This window comes from Anolis carolinensis, chromosome 6 (assembly GCF_035594765.1).
Source record: "Anolis carolinensis isolate JA03-04 chromosome 6, rAnoCar3.1.pri, whole genome shotgun sequence".
In the NCBI taxonomy this organism is placed as follows: Eukaryota; Metazoa; Chordata; class Lepidosauria; order Squamata; family Dactyloidae; genus Anolis; species Anolis carolinensis.
Window position 1 is genome coordinate 89,361,535 of NC_085846.1, and position 14,670 is coordinate 89,376,204.

The 14,670-nt window shown below is 38.2% G+C and overlaps 1 protein-coding gene across 6 annotated transcripts in view; it reads left to right on the forward strand.

The window, feature by feature from the left end:
- Positions 1-14,670, forward strand: part of thsd7a (thrombospondin type 1 domain containing 7A) — a 339,030-nt gene that overhangs the window by 310,187 nt on the left and 14,173 nt on the right. For all 6 annotated transcript variants that reach the window (XM_062957499.1, XM_062957495.1, XM_062957498.1 and 3 more), the window contains 5 exons: positions 6,776-6,893; positions 9,788-9,933; positions 10,876-11,050; positions 12,172-12,345; positions 13,522-13,617. In XM_062957499.1, coding sequence (XP_062813569.1) covers positions 6,776-6,893; positions 9,788-9,933; positions 10,876-11,050; positions 12,172-12,345; positions 13,522-13,617 — 709 coding nt within the window. The remainder of the gene's footprint in view (positions 1-6,775; positions 6,894-9,787; positions 9,934-10,875; positions 11,051-12,171; positions 12,346-13,521; positions 13,618-14,670) is intronic.

Genomic DNA, 14,670 nt, shown 5'->3' on the forward strand with positions numbered 1-14,670 from the left:
AAGTGAGACTCTACTGTACTGTATTTACAAATTTACCACTAAAATATCACAATGAATTTAAAACACTGACTACAAAAACATTGATTATGAAAAGGCAGACTGCGTTGGATAATCCAGAACATTGTATAAGTGAATGTTGGATAAGTGAGATTCTACTTTAATATGAAATAATTACTGGGATAGAATAATGCAGAACAATATAATCTCTAAAACCAGGACAGTAAATAAACGGGAATTCCACACAGGAAACAATCAGGGCCAGCTAACACCTCCCAACAAAGTATTCCCATCATCAAAGTCTGGCAAATCCTCTGTTTTCTCAGGGCCACAGACAGTAGAAGCACATAAAATATCGCAAACAACACCACTTTGAAAACAAGGGAATTCCAAACAGGAAAGAATCAGGGCCAGCTAACACCTCCCAACAAAAAATTCACTCAGGGAGGAAACAGCCAGGCTTTAAAGCTGCAAGGCCATTACATCCTAATCATTTTCCTAATTGCAGCATTCATACTTGCGTCCAACAGGAAAAAAAAAACCATTCAGAAATATTGTATATTCACAACCTTTAGGAAATAATATCCCCTGATGGCGCAGTGTGTTAAAGCGCTGAGCTGCTGAACTTCTGGGCCGAAAGGCCACAGGTTTGAATTGGGGGAGCGGAGAGAGCCCCCACTGTTAGCCCCAGCTTCTGCCAACCCAGAAGTTCAAAAACATGCAAATGTGAGTGCATCAATAGGTACTGCTCCGGCAGGAAGGTAACGCCACTCCATGCAGTCATCCCACATGACCTTGGAGGAGTCTACAGACAACGCCGGCTCTTCGGCTTAGAAATGGAGATGAGCACCAACCCCCAGAGTCAGACATGACTGGACTTAATGTCAGGGGAAAACCTTTACCCTTTACCTTAACTACCACCAATTCCTCAATACTTTATTTCCCATACCACCATATTTCGCCACAGCAACGCGTGGCCGGGCACAGCTAGTTTCTTTATAAATGAAAGTGTGGCCTCCTGAAAAGTCTTAACATCCTAGCACCCCTGTTGGCAAGAAAGAGGAACATAGGAATGACGTGGCTTAGAAAACCAGCAACAGACTGATCAGGGAACTGTCTCTTATAAAACCTATTTATAGGATAAGCTGATCTTCTCACTGAAGGGGAGTGAAAGTGAACTTTAAATTTTTATAAGATCAGAGTTCATTGTACTCAAAAATGAAAGACTTTGATCACCAGATAGAGTCATGTACATCTACCTGATCTGCATGCCAATTTTGTGCATATTGTATGTGATACAGATTGAATATCTCTTATCTGAAGTAGTAGGGACTAGTGGTGTTTTGGATTTTGGATTTTTGGATTTTGGAATACCTGTATTTACACATATGTACATAATGAGATATCTCGGTAATGGACTCAAGTCTAAACACTAAATTCATTTGTGTTTATTTATTTATTTACAGTATTTATATTCCGTCCTTCTCACCCGAAGGGGACTCAGGGAGGATCTCATTACACATATAAGGCAAACATTCAATGCCTTTTAACATAGAACAAAGACAAAGACAAATGCAGGCTCCGAGCTGGCCTCGAACTCATGACCTCTTGGTCAGAGTGATTGGTCTCAGCTGGCTGCAGCTGGCTGCTCACCAGCTTGCGCCACAGCCTGTGTTTCATATATACCTTATACACATATCCTTAATATAATTTTATAAAGGTAAAGGTTTTCCCCTGACTTATCAAGTCTAGTCGTGTCCAACTCTGGGGGTTGGTGCTCATCTCCATTTCTAAGCTGTTGTCTATAGACACCTTCTAAGTCATGTGGCTGGCATGACTTCATGGAGCGCCATTACCTTCCTGCTGGAGCGGTACCTGTGGATCTACTCACATTTCAATGTATTTGAACTGCTAGGTTGGCAGAAGATGGGGCTAACAGCGGGAGCTCACCCTGCTCTCTGAATTCGAACCACCGACCTTTCGGTCAGCAAGTTCAGCAGCTCAGCGGTTTAACCCACTGTGCCACCCGAATTACAATAGTGGAATTACAATAGTTTTAGTAATTTTGTACCTAAATATGTATACATTGAGGCCTCAGAAATCAAATATATCACTATCTCAGTCACCTGTATGGATAGTTTTGGCTTTTGGGTTATTTTAGATTTGAGAATTCTGGATTAGAGATGATCAATCTGTACATTCCCTCTTTTCCCTGGATTTTAGGAATTAGTGATTGTGATCCTCATATGTACTTTTTAAAAGGTGTAAAACACAACAAAACAGTATATAAAGTGGTTTGGATCCAGACCTTAGCCATGCTTTGTTGTTGTTGTTGGCTTTCAAGTAATTTCTGAATTTGTGATGATCCTACCACAGAGTTTTCTGAAGTTGACAATGTATGAGTCGTCTAGGGTCACCCAGTGGTTTTTCATATAATGTTTTAGTACCACTGAAATCAGTGAGCCAAGTGAGCCATCACTAAGTTGTTCTCTTGACTTTAGTGGTAATGCTACTGAAATACTACTAGCATCTTCTGGTTCCAAATCATATCCAGCTCTACAATGAAACTGAGTGGAGATGTTGCTTCAGGAAATAGATGTTGGGTGCTGAAGGAAAGATGGTAGTGGCAGTCCCTGACCATTTTGTTCTTTTAGGGGACCAAGTTGTAGATTTCAAGCAACCTGAATGGCATCCTCCTTAACTATTGTGCTTCCTTGGGTGCAATGCGGGATTGAAGTCCCAACATCAAAGTTGAATCAAGATTCAACTGTCAGGCCAGTTGAAATGGAGCGGGCACCATCTTGCCAACTTCCTTTGGCAGCAAAAATGTCTTATGCTGTGCCTGATCCAACAGGTTCTAAATCTAAAAAGAAAATAGGCAGGATATTAAAAAGTCTCTTAGTTATAAGGATCTATACTCAACTTGTCTAACATAAGAAATGGATGAGTGAGCATTTTAATACAGTTATTGTTACATTTCACATGTGTACTCGTACTTACTGTGCCTGACTGAAAATGGTTGAAATATAGTGATCAAAGCATACATTCTTCCTAAACAGTGTGCCTACCTGTCCTATTAATTAAATTCTATGCATATGTTTATTTTTTTCTAAGTTTTTTTATTCTGTGTATTAAAATGTCAGTTGTGATTTGCAGTTGGATGGGAGAGCACCAGCAAATACAGGTTACTGTAGGCTATATTTCAGAGGAAGGAACCTTCTTGCCTAAGAACACCCCATAAATATACAGGCAATTCTAGGGCACACAGTAAAATTGGAAGCACAGAGTAAAATGTGTATTTTTGTATGGAATAGAGATTATATGTGCAGTGTTTGTTTTTTGGAATGTTATAAAGAGAGTGAGGGAGAGAAAAAATAATTTTAAAGATAAAGTTGTATTTTAATAACATACTGTTCAGTCTTATGGTTGTAATGTTTTAATGTTCTTGAAAGCATAAAGTATGAATTCTTATGGAAATACCTTTTTAATATTAACATTTTAATCTGCACTCAAGGGTGCCAAGGAGAAAAACCCAGTTTATATCATGATACAACAGTAGTGCTTATCTAACAGTCCTTCCACATCTAAGTAGTGAAAAATAGAAAAATATGTGGAAATATTATTTTCAAAGCATCACAAGCTACAGCCCAGTTTTTATCTCCAGAAGAACAGACTTTATTATGGCTAATTTCATTCTTCATTAAGTAGTGGAACTATCCCCTACTAAAATTCAGTTGATTAGTTCCCCCCACTACGCCTGTGCGCCTCTCTCTCTCTCTCTCTCTCTCTCTCTCTCTCTCTCTCTCTCTCTCTATATATATATATATATATATATATATATATATGTATGTATGTGTACACACACACACACACATACATACATACAAGAAAACACTAAGAGCATTTTGTTATACTGTAATGTGATTTTATAAATCCTTAATCTGTTTGGACAGGACATTTTAGCCCATCCTTGTGGAGTCATATTACAAATTACAATGCAAATTACAGTATTGACATGTTATAACACTGTCATTTGCAATTTACATGTTTTATGGAAACAAAAGACAATGAGTGGGGCAAATATTGTTGCCAAGAACCCATTCCTTTTTACTAAGGGTGTGGTGCTGTCCCAGCTAATGTAATATATCGACCAGTTATATTATATATATATTATATATCGACACAAAGAAGGTTCCCTGCTATTTTTTCCTAGAATAATGCTTAAAAGAAGAGATTGTAGTTGTCAGCCTGACTACATGATAGCAGGAAGATTGAAAATTCTCATTTAGGATATGCAAAAGGTCATCATCATAGTCATCTGTGTCCTCACACAATGGGTTTTGCACTTACACAGATACCCCATTTGGAATGCTCAGAATCTAAGTAGCTTTGTGGTAAATCCTTACTCTTTCCCCATGTTACACATGTTCCATTCTGCCAAGCTACTGTTCCAATCTTTCAATCTGCTGTCATATCAACTTTGTTGGTTTCTTTCATCGCTGGTTTGCCCCTTCCTTAGTGTAATCTTTGAAATCTGATTTCTTTTATTTTCCTTTATTCCATTCTTACCGTTCCTTGCTGGGAGAGGAACCTTTCTGTAGTACCACTTCTCTTCTTATTTGTGTGTTCAAGTCGTTTTTGACTTATGGCAGCCCTAAGATGACTTTATCATGGGGTTTTCTGGGACTGAGAATGTGTCACCTAGTGGGTTTCCATGGCCAAGTGGGGATTCAAACCATATTCTCCAAACTTGTAGTCCTACACTCAGACCAGTACACCACATAAACAACATTTTCCTAACCATGATCCTTACTGGTAAACCTCAATTCCAGAAGAGAAAATATCCCAGAATTCCCTCTATGAAAGCTACTTTTATCCACTGGATGAGGATGAACTAACCTAGTATTATTTTCTTAAGTGCATATAGTACTGGGCCTAAAGGTACCAGATCGTATATGAACTTGGAAGCTAAACAGAGTCAGTACTTTGTACTGGTTACTACTTAGATGGGAGACCATAAATGAATACCGGATGCTATAGCTATATTTCTGAGGAAGGAACTGACCAAAGCACCACTGTGTGTTTTTAGCCTAAGAAAATCCTAAAGTCCATGGGTTACCAGACATTGACAAGTGAGTTGAAGTCATACAAACATGGCAACACGATCCTTGTTACTTTATATCAGTGGTTCTCAACATGTGGGTCCCCAGATGTTTTGGCTTTCAGCTCCCAGAAATCTTAACAGCTGGTAAACTGGCTAGGAGTTTTGGGAGTTGTAGGCCAAACACCTGAGGACCCATAGGTTGAGAACCACTACTTTATATGTATATCAGCTCTCAGTGTCCAGCATACTGTATGATCTCATTTCATTTCAGTCATTTTGCCATATAAGCTATCTTTATTGCTGCCAGGCTTAATTAGTTGCCAGAACATGTTTTCAATGTGTCATGTTGTTTTTAAGAGCATCTCAAAGAATAGTGGAGCACTAGTAGATCTCTGCTGAGGACAAAAATTAACACATCACAAAACTTTTCTTGTCACTTGCTTAAGATCTTTGAAATTCAAATCACCTAAACTCAACAGAGACACCCCCATCCCGTGCTGTTTAAAATACCCAGAAGCTTATTGTTGCACATTTCTCTACATTAACAAAACAGAAATTGTTCTGAGCCAAGCTTTCGTTCTGCTATTCTAAACCTCATCTATAAGCAGCTATATTGTATCAGCATGTAAGCTTTGCTTTCCTGTTAACTTGGATATTCTTCTTGGCATGCTTGAGATATAGTTCCTGCTGAGCTAAGACAAAGGTGTCTTGTTTAAATTCCAGATGTGCTATTTAGAGAAATCTTTGGATGGATTCACATGGTCCTCTGAGATTATTTTTTCCTACCTTGCTTTGGTAGAAATATTTCAGCTTTATGAAGGATTCAAGTAGAAAATAAGGAATAGAGCAGCACTTTTTAGATTAACTGGTTTATTGTGGCAGGAACTTTTGTGGATATCAGTTCACTTCTTCAGATATACTCGTAGATATAGAAGTATAGCCACAGATATACTATAGCTAAAAGGTAGTGAGAAGGAGAGAGAGGGTCATAAGGTCTTTATAGGATAAAGAAAAGAATATTGTGATCCAGATGGTAAACTTTCAAAGGGTTGTCAGAGATAACACAAATCTGTCAGGCAGCTACTCCATAGTCTTGAGGTTAAACTTAAAACAGTTCTAAAGAAGCCTGTGTGAGTGTGCCTTCAAGTCATTTGTCGACTTAGGGCAATCCCATGAATTTCATAGGTTTTTCTTAGGCAAGGAATACTCAGGAGGTGGTCTTGTCAGTTCATTCCTCTGAACTATAGCCTTTAGCACCAGGTATTCATTGGCTGGTTCCCATCCAAGCACTTATAATGGCTGCGTAACTTCCAAAATCAGATGGGACCTACTGCCTTTAGGGTATTTAGGCCTGAAAGAAGCCTGTACTTAAAGAAATGCTAAAGCAATATGTAAGGCTACCCAAGCAATAATTGAGATAATGTCCAAGAAAAAGATAGTGCTAAAGAAAATCAGTCCACTTGAATTGGGAAACTATTTTGAGAAGAATTCTTATGTACATGAAGACCCAAATAAGCATATAAGTAGTGTTCCAACAACCCATGATTACTGCTATTGTGAAAAATCAAGTTTCTTTTGCAGTTGTATTTATTTTACAACCATTGGGGGTTCAGTACTCATTGGTCAGCTCATCTTGTGCTTGGTGCTCTGATTTGTTTTCTCCTTCCTTTTTAGCTTGGCTTGGAAAAGACATGGCACATGAACACATCCTGCACGGTAGAATGCCCTGTCAACTGTCAGCTTTCTGACTGGTCTCCATGGTCGGAGTGCTCTCAGCCTTGTGGCCTTGCTGGTAAGTTGAGAAGCTTTCGTTTGACTGATACATAAGACATCTTAAAAGATGAGCACTCATCTCATATCACTCACTAAGAAACAGAAGGAATAGTGGCTTGGATAAAGAGATTGGAAGGTCAGGGGAGGATTGCTTTGCCTGCATGCCATGCTCATGCTAAGAGGATCAGGATTGTCAAAATCTATTCTGACGATAACAGCAATGAGGAAAGGGTGAATGTGCCACACAGGACTACGATAGGAGGCTGTCTGCATCTGGCATATCAAAGCAAGAAGACGACAATTTTAGGTCCCAGTTGGAAGAGATATTCTTCACAGGTTACTAAGAGGAAGCATCTCAATGGTATCCTGCTTTCCTGCAGATCCAGCCAACATCAATTGGTTGTTATAAAAAAATTGGCTGCAGAGTTAATATAATATCATGGAAAATGAGTTACATTGGGACAGAATTTGACTCTTTCTGCTAGCACTTGAAATTGAATAATGAAGAACAATTCTACAAATGCATATGGGGGAAGACACATGTAGTCCAAAGGTAACCTTTATTTATGCCATAAGTCTAATTCAGCAAGCCAGTGTGAAGTAGTAATTTGAACATTGGGCTATGACTGTAAAGACCAGAGTTCAAATCTCTGCACACAGTCATCTTTCCTCCATCACCACTCACGTTTATGGTTGCGGAGCACGCAATAGCCAAATGTTTTGTCAAAATGTACCTTTTTAGCAATGCAGCACACACAGACACACACAGACACACAGTACATACTATGACCATTTCGTTGTTGCTGGAGAATTGGTAAATGAGCAGAGATATGCCGCTACAGGGAAATTGTTGACTCTGTTTGAGTTCATATCTTGGCTCTCTAGCAACATGGAAATGTCTGTAATGGTGCAAGGGAGGAGTGGGGTTGCAGGTAGCTATGAAATTATAGCTATGTTTCCATAGCTATATTTCCTCATTTAGTATCTCAGCCCTCAACTCTAGTACATAGATTAAAAATATCTGGATCTCAGCCCATGCTTGGTTCAAGGACACCCAGTAAATATCATGACTACATAGAGGTTTGAATGCTCGTTTCCCTAACCTTAGACTGTTACACCATACTGACTCTGCTAAGTTTCCCTTAATGGTCAGAATAGATGCTGTCTCCCTTCTGTTTTATTTTCTGCCCTGAAACAAATGCCTCCTCCCTCCTCAAGCTGTTTTTGTTTGTTGATGCTATCATTAACCATGGCTAAGGCTGTAACTCAGTCTAGTCAATCTAAACTTGTGTTCTGGAGTGACTAAGGTTTTAAAACATACAGCAGTGGCAAGCTGGCACAAGCTGGCGCTTATCTTCAGAAAAAATATTCTTGAGGTTCAGTTGCAATTGATTTTTCACCCTTTATGTAAACAAAATCAAATTACATCTTGTGCTGTCATATCGCATCACCACGACATTGCATTTATATTGGTTCTCTATTCATGTCTGGAACATTAAATGGAAGGGTACATCTTGTCAAAAGACCAAATGCATACAGCTCTACCGCCACTCAGTGGCAGTTTGATGCTAGTTTTCTGCTATAAAATTAAGTTCCTTTGAGGCCGTATCATTTATGCCTTTACCCTAAATACCTTTTACCTGGAAGTTAGCCCTGCTTAAATCTGATTGGCCACTCATAAGATTATACTGTACTATTCATGTAATCATTGTTTCCTTATTGTTTGGGAATTTCTGAACTTCACCATTGTTATGTCTGCTTAGTGATAGTTCTTGAATGTTTTCGCCTAATAAAGCAGGATATTGCAGTACAGTTTTATTATTATCTTGGTTTGAGTACTAACTGGTAAGAAGGCACTAACACACATACACATCCTGATGCTGGTACTGTACTATCTGTCTCCTTATAAAAAAGAAAAAGATTCCACCAAAAGGATTAAAATAGGGGGCAATGCTTTCATGGTTGTGTAACTTTCTGAAATAGAGACATGATACTCACAACACACCAGATCCTATTTGATCTTAGAAACTATAAGCAGGGCCAGCTCTGGTTAGTACTTGGGTGGGTGACTACCAATGGATGCCAGGTGCCCTATTTTTGGGAAAGAACTGGCAAAACCACCTCTTAATATGTCTTGCCTAAGAGAAACCTGTGAAATTCATGGGGTCATCATAAGTTGACAAGCGACTTGAAGGCACATATACCTTAAGCAGGCCTTAATTGACTGCCATTTATTAATGGCTGTTAAATCCACCCGTTTAAAACATGTATTTAGGCTTTCTGTGTTAAAAATATGTTGTCTATGTTGAAAATGCTTTGTTCATAATTTTGACAGGAAACAAAGAGTGTAAGACAGAAACCATGCTCTGCTTTATACGTAGCTGTTCCTTGTAAGTCCAACAGACATATAATTAACACAAAGAAAGGTTATGTGAATGATTCACATTATAAACTATCAATCATGAAGATATCTGGGCTTTGTTGGATTGCAAGTCAGCACACCAATGGTGAAAAATGCTGGGAGTCATAGCCCAACAAACACTTTCCATACTTAAATGGTTCAAGACCAGACCAGAAAAAAGTCCTTGTTTTGAAGAGAGCAACAAGTTACTGCTTTCCTCTTGTAAATACAACATTATTGATATCAGCCTTCCATAATATGATACCCTTTATGTATGTGGGCTATTTTGGAAACTAATATTCTCGGCCAATGGTCATACTAACATTTTGTTTAGTCTACCATAGTCAGCATGGTGCAGAGGTTGGAGAGTTTGACTGGAGATCAGGGTATGAATCTCCACCAGATCATAGAAACCCACTGAATGACCTTGAGCGGGTCAGACTCTCTCAGCCTTGGAAGAAGGCCAAGGTGACGACCCTCCAAATAAATCTTTCTCTCTTTTTGGTATGAAGGAAAGATGATACGAACAAGAACTGTTATCCAGCCCTTCCAAGGTGATGGGAGACCATGTCCTTCACAAATGGAGCAATTCAAGCCCTGCCCAGTAAAACCTTGCTACCGATGGCAGTATAGTCAGTGGGCGGAATGCAAAGTTGAGGTAAAACAAATGCTTGAATTCTTTCATCTTTAAAATGTTTTGAGTACAATCAAGGAAGACAAAGAATACAGAGTTGTTTATAAAGTACCACTCAACGTTGTCCCTGGCCATTAGCTTTACTAGTTCAGATGGATAGTAGTTGGAATTAAAAAACATTGGGAAGGGATAGCTATAAACCAGGTTATTGGACCTTATGCAGCTGGAGATGTCGTGAACACTGTCTGGGCCTCCTTAAGTGGAAAAAAAGAAATAGAAAGCTGTTGTTGTAGGTGTTTGCTTTTTTGAAACAACTTCAGTGCCTGGAGAACTTTGTGCCCTCCAGTTAGTGTTAATTCTAGTTCCCATCATTTTGGTAATACAGGTAGGGGAAGTAGTTCAACATTTGGAGGACCATACAATTTCCAGTCTCTTCCATATTCTTTTAGAAAGAAATAGGCTGTGAAAAACCGCCTTAAATTCAAATTTTTCACAGAGCAATCTACCACTGCTTATGTGAAGCTAGTCTTGGTTAATGTATATACAATTTGGCTATTTGCAGTGCAGTTGTATGCATGCTTGTTCAGAATTACATCCACTTTAGTCCAATGAGGCTTAGTCCCAGTTAAGAGAATATAGGTATATACATTTATCTGGAAGAAAGCTCCATTGAATTTATTGATATTTAAATTTGCATAAATATAATAGACTCACAGAGTTGTAAGAAACCAAAAGAGCCATCTCATTCAACCCCATAAGAATGTATTGTTTATTTTAATTTCAACTTTAGAATAGAAATAATTGATTTAGTTATTATAGAGCAAGCTACTGTCATGTGCATAAAGACAACTAAATGGAATTCATAAACTCAGACTGCCCTGTAGTAGGGAACTTTGCTAGATGTTTGTTGAATTGTGTTCAGCTTTCTATTTCTGTTAATATTTCTTATTGCTTCTCATTTTCCAGGATGCTCAGTGTGGTGAAGGGACAAGAAGCAGAAATATTTCCTGTGTGGTCTATGATGGATCCAGTGATGACATTGGCAAAATAGTGGATGAAGAATTTTGTGGGGAAATAGAACCAGTTGTGAATGGAAATAAGAAAATTGTACTTGAAGAAACCTGCACCCTACCTTGTCCTGGTAAACAGTTTGTTTGACTGCATTCTAAGCCACTGTTTCTCACATTGTTGATTAATTTACTGTAAAAGAACCTGAAATGACACATTCCTTCCAACACTTCATTGATATAAGCAAATAGCCTGTAGATTCTAACATCAAGTAATGTCTAATGATCACTGACTAGCCATTGATTTCTATTTCTGATTAAACTTTTTACAAAAGTGCCTTCCTTATTTAACTCAAAACTGGTAGGTTTTCACACCAAATCTGAGCAAGTACTACAACCAGCTGTTTGTTATGCTCTTTTTCAAAGTAATCTTGAAAGCAGAGTCGGGTTGAGTGTGTTTCTCACTCTGAATATTCTGAGGAAATGACCTTTATTTGAATGGGCCCATAATTCACCAAAGAGAAGATTAACTCTCCTATGGGGATGGGTTAATGATGCACTCTAGTTAATGCTTCCAAAGATCACTACATTCCCACCTATTATACATACGTCATTTATTCAATAATTCATTTCTTTACACGATTTCTTAATGTTAGCAAATAAAACGGCTTCATTAAGGCAGCCAGTTAACATGGAGCTGATTTTATTTGTTGTCATCCTAACGTAAGGCGACATGAATTTTTAATCATCCTTTCGCTGAAATAATTAAAGCTCTAGGCTCATTTGCAAGCCTGGGTGCCTTTTTAGCATTATGGCTTCCATATCAATAGGACACTATAGGTAGAACTGATTGCCAAGAAATCTTACAGTTTTGCAATATGTTTTGTTGTGTGTTGATATCAAGCTATAAGGAGCATTGTAGAGTTTTATAAACTCTTGAGGGTTTTTTTAAATACAGAACATGACCAGATCAGTGAGAAATAGTTTGTACATTTTGGATTGCATTAACCAACATATCAAATATCCTAATGAACAATCTATAAGTTCTTAATGTGCAACATATGCATTTGAGCTGGCCAATCTCATCTTTGTACCAAGCCTAAGAATTTGGATGAAGTTGATTAAAAAGCTAAGGTTGGGCAAGGTATCAACAGTACATGTTTCAATTAGATCGTTTTGCAAAAATATTTAAGGTTGTGATATGATACTGTAAATCCTTTTCTCTGCTTGTCCCCCCCCCCCCATTATTGAACAGGTGACTGTTACTTAAAGGAGTGGTCAGACTGGAGCCTTTGTCAACTGACCTGCGTCAATGGTGAAGATCTTGGTTTTGGAGGAACACAGGTTCGATCACGAGCAGTAATTATTCAAGATCTGGAAAATCAGCACCTCTGCCCAGAGCAGGTTTTGGAAACAAGACCATGCAATGGTGAGTCCTGAAATCTATAGGCAAGTCAAGGCTCATTTTATGATATGTACACTCTGTTAGAGAGCCATAATGATATAGTGATTGGATTGTTGGACTATCTTAGACTTGGAAGAAGACAGTGACAAACTCACTGTGAACAAATCTTGCAGAGAAACCACATGGTAGGTTCACCTTAGGGTTGCCATAGGATACAAATGGCCCGAGGGCACACCACAACAGCACTCTATAAATTCAAAATGGAGCAAAATTAATAGAATGGGTAATCAATGTGTAAGTACAGGTACAAGAGAATATAGTATCTGTCTGCTGTCTTCCAATGTGACCATCAAGGAGAGTGAGAGGGCAGAGTTCAGAGGTAGAATATGCAGTGAATGAATGTTCAGAGCTGGAAATGCCAGAAGCTCTCAGTCCAGGCTATTTATTTATAGCATATCTTGCTTTATCTTTCTAACAGATCCAAGGTAATAGGGAGAGAAAATAGTTAAAAAACAATCAGTCTGATAAAAAGAGATGAAAGCACACAGTCATTTGAGCAGCCTTATGTAAAAAGCAGTGGTTTAAAGGGATTTATACACACTGAACATACACCACTAAGAATTCTCTATTTAAAAAACCCTTCTATAGCTATCAATTAATCTAAATACAAACAACCCTGCTGTATCCATTGGTTAATCTAATCTGCTTTCTATAAGCAGAATGAAACTACAATGACAGACAACCTAATTTTAGGCATGAGGGAATTCTACATCTTAGGTCTAGAACAATGCTGGATAAAATAGAATTTTCCATATGCTAGCATCATGTACATGGAGCTGACTAATTTGAAAACAATATTTGGTACAAAATAGATGATTAACTGGTACTAGACATTTGGTGACATGTATTGCTGAGAGTAAAACAGTTCTACCAGCGCTTTGTCCATTGCCAAGTTCATTTCAAAGTACAAATGTTGACCTTTACAGATGTTTAAGGCTCAGAACCAGGACACCAGTTGTATCATTTCTCTCTGTATGTGCCTATAACTGACATGGAGACATTTTCAAAGACTCTTTTCACAGCCATCTTAGTGGATGATAAGTTATGAGATACTATCTCAGGACACAAATTACATAAGAAGAGTGTGTTACCCTCAAGCCAAATGAAGGATATCTGACAGCTTTGCTGTTTTCAATTCAGATGGTCAATGCTATGAGTACAAGTGGATGGCCAGCGCATGGAAGGGATCTTCTCGGATAGTGTGGTGCCAAAGGTCAGATGGTTTGAACGTTACAGGTAATTGTTCTTCTTCATTTGCGTTCTTAAACTCGGCCACGTGTATTTTAAAAAAATTAAGAAATACAAATAACCACGTGTTCCTTGCTCTAGATAAAACCTCAGAGCATATATTAGCATTAAAGTTCTAGCACAGTGGTTCTCAACCTGTGGGTCCTCAGATGTTTTGGCCTACAACTCCCAGAAATCCCAGCCAGTTTACCAGCTATTAGGATTTCTGGGGGTTGAAGGCCAAAACATCAGGGGACCCATTTGTTGAGAACCACTGCTCTAGCAGAAAGCTAGCTATACCAACAACTTAAGAACAGCCATGCTGGATCAGACTAGTTCAGCTTTCAATTTTAGCACACATATGTAAACAGCTACATCTCTTGTAGAAATTACAAAGATTTAGGCTTGATTAATGCTTTTGTCAGAAAGAACAGCAATAAAATAATTTTAGTTTAATAAATTGCAGAATTAAATAGATAACCTCTGTAATATTTAGTCTTGTGGTAAGGAGCATTCCCAGAATTTTGTACAACATCCTGATTTCTAAGTGATTTCAGCAGCAGTGTAGATGTCCAGAATTCATCGCTCTTACAAACAGAATTGATTTTAAAAACTAGTGGATTCATACAATTCCTTGAATCATAAATTATTGGTGTGATGGGCTGCAAGAGGTGACCCAGAAATCATCAAAAAGCAGCTATATTAGTAGAACCATAAAACTTGCATCTCTTGGTATGATGATAAGTGAGTTAAAAATCTTAGAGTCCTTTATTAAATGTTAATGAGCACTTGCAAAAGCTTGTTTATTAGCAATGCACTGACCTCAAATTCCATTCCTGGGGAAAAAGAGGATGTAAGTTCATCATGGTTTGGTTACAAGTATGGATTAAAAGCATTACAACATTACAACAAATCCACCTGGCAGCTTTCTGTCTGTCAATTCTGTTTATTTATTTAGGTCACAATTGAGTCAAACCTAAGCACTTTTATGTCTTATTGATTTGATTTTCTCCCACTGAAATCAGTGGAATATAAGAGTGCACTTGTGGTTGAATTCTAGCC